The following is a 6,784-nucleotide window of genomic DNA, read 5'->3' as shown; positions in this document are numbered from 1 at the left end:
ATGATATTTTGGTCTGAGCGAAAATATTTTCTATCATGGAAGTGACACTTCCATGACGATAGTAGTGACAAAAACACACGAACAAGAAGACCTGAGCCGCCTCATCATCGTCGACCCCTACCCGACGCCCATCGAAGGCCTCCGCCCATCCCACCGCTGAGCTCGCAGATTGGGAGTGCGCCACTGAGCTACCGCCACACACCATCGAGGCATAGGTTGCCCAGGGGAACCGCACGGAAGCCACTGTTATTGCGTCCCCCCGGGCTTCGTCGACGGCATCTTCGATGGTGGTGAGACGTGGAGGAGGAGGGAGGGGTCGCGGCGGTGTGCGGGAGTTGCCCACTGTGTCACCAGAGGTGGGCGGCGCAGGGGTGTTTCCGTGGCCAATGTCTGATATTGTCTGGGCCTCCCCTTATATATGCGGTTTAGGCTAGGGTTTTACAATGTGAGACATACGATCTAGGTTGCCGCCAACCCAGACTTAGGGGCCAAGAAGGTCTTGGGTTGCCTATCCTTCCCGGGCTGGTTCTTGTCGCCGGGTACGTAGTAGGCCTCCTGGGCCCTTGGGGCAGGCTTGTTACCAAGCTCCTATAGGTGAGCCACTCCTGGTGTACTTCACAAGAGGGGAAAAAACAAAACAAAAATAAGAATACCTAGGAAAACCAAGCAAAATTCAAAAACAGAAAAAACGAGAACACGTGCAGGAAACAAAACGGTGTGCTTGCAGACTAGTTTCCCACCATCTTCTTCAAGCTCAGTGGGAGGCTTTTAGTTTAATCTTTATTTCAAAAACAAAAAGACTAGAAGGCGTAATATCAAATCTCAGTCCACACATTGGGCTTGACGGTGCACACAAATGGGCCGAGCCCTTGTCATATCCCAAGTTGGAAGGCCCTGCCCTACCCCATTTTTTTCAAGATTCCGAAACTCCGAATGGGGAAAGATTTTTTGCGCGTAAGCAAATATCCCCGGAGACCAGGCCAACCACACCGGAGCCAGAGAAATATCTCCTTCGCTTTTGCACTTTTCTTTTGGGGGGTCCCCGACACGTCACAGCACAGCACCGCTGCTCCCCCGGCGATGGCCTGCGGCGGCGGCGGCGAGTCTGAGGCGGAGCGGCGGGCAGAGCTGCTGCGCGAGATAACGGAGGAGGGCGGCTTCGCTTTCGTCGCCTCGGCGGAGAAGGCGGCGGCGGGGGACCTGCGGGCGGCGGAGGCGGCGCGGGAGATGGCGTGGGAGCAACTCCACTCGGGGCCCTGGAGCGAGGTCGGCAGCGCGTGGAGGGACGCCTACGCGCTCGCCTGCCTCCACGTCGCGCGCCTCCGCCGGGCCGCCGCCGACCGCCGCGCCGCGCTCCGGGCGCTCGACATGGGGCTCATCATGGGGGGAAACCTCCTCCGCGCCGATCTCGAGGCCGCCCTGGCCTCCATCGCCGCGGAGCCGAGCGACGGCGAAGGTGACGGCGCGGAGGCTGTCGATGAGGAAGCCAATAGGTGGAGGGAAGGGCTCGACAGGAACCGTGACATCGCCGATGTGAGACCGCTACTGCCTTCGTAAGATTTCGTGCGTGTGTGCGTGGGGCTGTGGGCAGTACCACCACTAAGGCTTAATTTTGTAGGGGCTTGTTGCAGAATGCCTATTTTTCAATGTTTCATAAGGCTGCAATTTACTAAATTTAGACTTTTATAGTTCTTATTGTGCAAAGATCTCATGTTGCTACATTAGGTGCACAATCTTAAGCAAATTATGCGTGTGAAATGATGTGTCCCATTGTGATTATCAGGGCATTGATACAGTGAATGATGTCATGAGTTGTCCGGATATTTGACCCAAAAAATAGGTGTAGATTATCTGCAGTGATTATAAGATTCTTTTTCTAGTTACCTCGTTGCTTCCTTGTTTTCTGTATTGTTGTGCGGATGAGGGCATTTATAGTTCATTTCTTGGTGTATTGTTGTTAATGATGCTATAATTTTTTCAGGCCCTCAAAATTCTTCCAACAAAGTCTTTATCTTGTAAGGAAATCGCAAGACGATCGTGTATATCTTTGGAGGAGTTTATATGTGATCACTTTTTACCTGAGACCCCTGTTATAATCAGTGGCTGCATCGATCATTGGCCTGCGATGACAAAATGGAAGGACATCCAGTACCTAAAGAAGATTGCTGGGGATCGGACTGTTCCTGTTGAGGTAAATGCTTCTCCTTAAAGTAGATGTTGAAATACAAAAACCAGCTGTTTCTATTTTGATGATTTATCATACCTGTTTGTGCTGATATGTGATTCTGCATTTCATTACAAATGTGCATCAAACCCTGGTGGTTCAATGCTTGTTATTAGTTCTCAAAGGCCTTCACATCCCATAGAAATAAATTATGAAGCTTAATGCTGATCTCTTTTCTGCTGATATGGAACAAAATGTGCATCTAACCTTGATGCTCGATAACATTGTTTGTAAAAGTGGCTTCAAAGTTTGATCTTCAGCGCACTTGTCTTACACATCCCTTTACACTATAGTACCACGCTTGCTTAGTTGCTTACACAATAAGCACATTTTTGAGAAATTTTATCCAATTGTGCTTTCTTTTTGCAAGTTTGGAACATATATCTTTTGCCTTGGCCGTCAGATTCATATGTCTATCAAACTTCCTTTTGAACTGCTTTGTTTTTTGTCACGTTTATTTGTTCCATCTTTGACACTATTCACTTATTTTGTGTTTGTTGTTTTACCGACCATGTTATTTCGAAAACCCTAAGTGTGTGTATTTCTTCACGGGTTTTTTGCCAATGTGATTCCATGCCTTTTTTACGTGCTTCACTTTGCTATGCTTTTGCCTGTATCATCTTTACTTAACCATGCCGGTGTTTGTAAGAATTACAAAGAACCAATTCTCCTGATGTTGAAACATATTAGTATAGCTGTGTAAAATCTTGTTCCGTTAAGAGAATATCCAGGAATGCCAGTTGACAGTAGCTAGCTATTTATATGCAATCCAAGCCAGTTCAATTCGTGCTTGCTTCTAGTAGTTTAGGACCCATGCTTAGTTAAGATTTTAGAAAGAACACTACTCCTTGTATTAATTTCCTAGTGATGTATGACCCTTGCTTGGTTACTATTTTAGAAGGAACATTTCCCCTTGCTTCAATTTCCTAGTGGTTTTGGTGCACTGATATAGTTGACTCCGTGTCAGGTTGGGAAGAGCTATGTTTGCAGTGAGTGGAAGCAGGAGCTTATCACGTTCTCCCAGTTCCTTGAGAGGATGTGGTCAACCGCCTGTCCTTCAAATTTGACATATCTAGCTCAGCATCCATTATTTGAGCAGGTGGAAGCTGTCATTGTTGAATCCTTAGTAAAAGTTATTTTTTATGGAAGAGAAAATGTCTTAGTTCAGCTGTCAGATTTTAGTTATTGACGTTTGGCAGATAAAAGAGCTTCATGAAGACATAATGGTTCCTGACTACTGTTATGCTGGTGGAGGGGAACTCCAATCACTTAATGCTTGGTTTGGTCCACACGGGACAGTGACACCATTGCACCACGACCCGCATCACAACATTTTAGCTCAGGTATACGGGAATATACTGTTTTTACCTTTGATTGTTGGTTTCTAGAGTTAATAACCAACACTTGATGTTCCTGTACCTTAAAACTTGAACAGGCATTTTGCAAGTAGATATTTGCTTGATAACAAATTATCCATATTATCTTGGAAATGGTGTTCTGTTATGCGATTAATTTATTAGTTTTAACTGTGTTTCCTTCAGTCCTCGATATGTATGCAAGTAACTCTGCATATTTGAGTTCTCTAACGAAATGTTGCATCTATGTAATTTGTTAAACAATATTAAGAAACTCATAATCATTAGATATAGCGTAGAGATAATCACAAGCGGCTCTTTGAGCCAGGAATTGGGAATTACCTAAGGAGCTTCGCCTGCCAGGCTGCAGCGTAATTTTTGTTCTTGTGATACAGACTTTAACCTTCCAGTCAAGACTGCTGATGACCTTGTGAGTGTTTGTGTTAGAAATTATTCTGCCCTCATGTTGAGCTTCATGTAGCTCAGTGGCTTCATTTGTTTCGACTGTAAATGTTCTAGTATATTTCTGGATGATGCCTGTTAACATTTCCTTTATATAACTTTATCATCAGTTGTTATTAATAATACTTTCTCCATACCAGGTCTTGGGCAGGAAGTATATTAGACTCTATCCTGGTTCTGTATCCGAAGACTTATACCCACACACAGAAACTATGTTAAGCAATACTAGTCAGGTACAGACAATCTGTTCTGACAAGTTACATGTTGGAAAGGAAGAATACCCTTACAGATCATCACAGCGGTACATATAGTTTTGGCAGCTGAATATTGTAATACTGAAATTTCCAGATTTTTATTAGTAATACTCTCTTGTTGTCCATTACTCATTGCAAACTGGAGCTTTATTTTTGGGGCTAAATCAGTAAACTATGATAGATCACCACCCACTCTATAGGTCTTTTTTATTTCTTTCTTCGGTTGCTTGTCCACCCCCACCCCCACCCCTATTTCGGTGTTGTGATTTTTCAGTTTTCTTCTGTAGGTACAGCAATACAGGGTTATATTGGCCTTCCCCTTATGGTTCCATATTGTCCATTATCCACATGACATGTTCTTACAGTTTTTTTGGGGGCACAAATGCAATGCAATAGTGTGTAAATAAAGACAATTCTTGGTATTATATTGTGCTAATGAATGCCTCTGCAGGTGGATCTTGACAACATAGATATGGATGAGTTCCCAAAGGTAGAAAACCTTGATTTCATGGACTGCATATTGGAGGAAGGTGACATGCTGTATATTCCTCCGAAATGGTGGCATTACGTCAGATCTCTTTCGATTAGTTTCTCCGTTAGCTTTTGGTGGCGTACAACAGTTATAAGTCCGAGCGTGTAATGAAAACATTTTGGTCTTTGATACATCAGGACCGGATCTCAGGACTCAGGAACTTGGTAAGCCTGACTGGACACATTGTTTCAACATTCTGTCGCCCACTGTTGCGTGGATGTAGTCGTTTGTACCTACGATTGCAGATGTACGTGGTTATTTTTACTATGATTATTTTGGACATTTAATTGCTGTTATTGCAGATGAACACTGTTACCTATACTATAATTATTTTGGACATTTAATTGCTGCTAAACGCCTAAACCTTTATATTATGTTGCCCTCTGATGCTTGAGCTTGATTTTTTTTCATGAGACTTGAGCTTGAGATTGAAAGGCTGATGCATTTTATGAGGCTCTGTAACACATGATTGTCATTTCTTTGGGGGAGAAAGCTGCAACTGTGATGTCCCTAATACTCCAATGGTTATGATTTTACTGCACTTCGGTCTCTCTGTTATGTTCATTCATTCTAGATCCTGAAAAGTTGGAATATTTGCCACCTTCTATTCTGTTAAAACCTGCGTTGATATATCTTTTTCTATGTACGTATACACGCAGTTAAGCAATTTGTTATTTTTTGTGTTTTTGGTCTTGTCCAGCAACTGGAGTGTCTGGATGCACCAAAAGCACCAATGGTCGGAGGAAACCTACCGTAACCAGCACCAGCCAAAGGATTAGGGGCTAGCTCACAAGCATTTGTCATACGTAATTAAAGGGTTAATTCAAATCATATTGTTTGCATATCTAGCTGTGATTCACAGAAGTAGTTGCCCAAGCAAGGGCAACACACACATCCCATGTTTAGTGGGTGGACTGTACCTTGTGCGACGTTTTCTTTGACAACCATCGTCCTTTGTTCTGGCGGCCGTTGCCGGGAAGAGGGGTGGATCTCCATTTTTCTCCCTGCCTACACATAAAAGGTGGGGCTAGGTATTCGTTTGGCGTAGACGGAATGATAAGTATGGTGTCACGTAGAATGAAATTGGCATCGGTCTCTTCCCCCACCATGGAAAATGCTCTCCATGGTGGCGTCGAAGAATCAATGCCTTGTGTGCTTGCCACCAGATGCATCCAACAAACTAAAAAGCGCTCGCTATGGATGCTCTTCCATGCTTGCCATCCAATACACCCAACAAACAAACAAAAAAGCTCGCTGTGATCAGGCCCTGCCTCGATACTCCCTCCTAGCTCCTCCTCTAGCTCCTCTCCGAACTCGGACATTACGATGGCCATGGCCGAGTTCTGCAAGGGCACCATGGCATTCATGCTACCCTACTATCATGCTTGGAGTTTCCTCGTTACCACGGGGTTGCTGTTGAGGACAGTGTGGCAGGATCATCTCCACCACGTGGTGCGGGGTCTTGATGCCTAGGTTCCATGGAGCCTGGTAAAAATTCAAAAACAAATCCATGGACACACGATTAGATATGTTCAACATATTCTAAGATTTTATAAAGAACGCCTTTCTTGTTCAGGAAGCCTTCATGGCTAGCTTTATTAGTTTGAATAACGCTTACATCGTTTGCTAAAAGTTCAAGATAAAATCAAGGGGTGAGTCCAACCACACAGACGGTGGATCAACACACCCCTGTCGAGCTAAAAGGTGAGGTACCATATTCTATTCTTTATTACAATGTTCAATAAGAACCTTCCCGAAATCATTCAACAACCTTCGACATTCCTCTAGAATCTGTACGACGATCATTGCGTGCCAGAGTTTGAATTCAGAGATTCTACAATGACCAGATTGTCCAAGTCTCAAAGCTTGAGCATGCGCCCGATATTGTATTGGCGAAAGTTGCGGCTCTTGCTGACGGATTGAGACTAGCTTTGAGATTTGGATGCAATGGTTGCCC

General features: G+C 44.3%; 1 protein-coding gene across 2 annotated transcripts; it reads left to right on the top strand.

Annotated features, from left to right (window-relative positions):
• The first annotated feature begins 983 nt into the window (after nucleotides 1–983).
• LOC123104170 (lysine-specific demethylase JMJ30) lies at nucleotides 984–5,196 on the top strand. Of its 2 annotated transcripts, none has more exons than XM_044525932.1 (6): nucleotides 984–1,533; nucleotides 1,982–2,191; nucleotides 3,192–3,323; nucleotides 3,424–3,567; nucleotides 4,182–4,342; nucleotides 4,747–5,196. In XM_044525932.1, exons 1-6 carry the CDS (start codon nucleotides 1,081–1,083, stop codon nucleotides 4,763–4,765), a joined length of 1,119 nt encoding a protein of 372 aa, XP_044381867.1. In that variant the 5' UTR covers nucleotides 984–1,080; the 3' UTR covers nucleotides 4,766–5,196. The 2 variants fall into 2 exon arrangements, with proteins under 2 accessions (XP_044381867.1, XP_044381866.1); XM_044525931.1 differs by having other exon boundaries at nucleotides 986–1,533; nucleotides 4,182–4,274.
• The last annotated feature ends 1,588 nt before the right edge of the window (nucleotides 5,197–6,784 follow it).

The sequence above is a fragment of the Triticum aestivum genome, chromosome 5A (assembly GCF_018294505.1).
Source record: "Triticum aestivum cultivar Chinese Spring chromosome 5A, IWGSC CS RefSeq v2.1, whole genome shotgun sequence".
NCBI lineage: Eukaryota > Viridiplantae > Streptophyta > Magnoliopsida > Poales > Poaceae > Triticum > Triticum aestivum.
Note: the sequence above shows the minus strand (reverse complement) of the source record. Positions and strands in the feature narration are given on the sequence as shown.

What these genes read in the sequence shown, in the direction of transcription:
- LOC123104170 (XM_044525931.1), top strand. Translation starts at nt 1,081, where the DNA reads ATGGCCTGCGGCGGCGGCGGCGAGTCTGAGGCGGAGCGGCGGGCAGAG. An exon ending in ATCGGACTGTTCCTGTTGAG is followed by an intron (nt 2,192 to 3,191) that starts GTAAATGCTTCT and finishes ACTCCGTGTCAG; the next exon opens with GTTGGGAAGAGCTATGTTTG. An exon ending in AGCATCCATTATTTGAGCAG is followed by an intron (nt 3,324 to 3,423) that starts GTGGAAGCTGTC and finishes GACGTTTGGCAG; the next exon opens with ATAAAAGAGCTTCATGAAGA.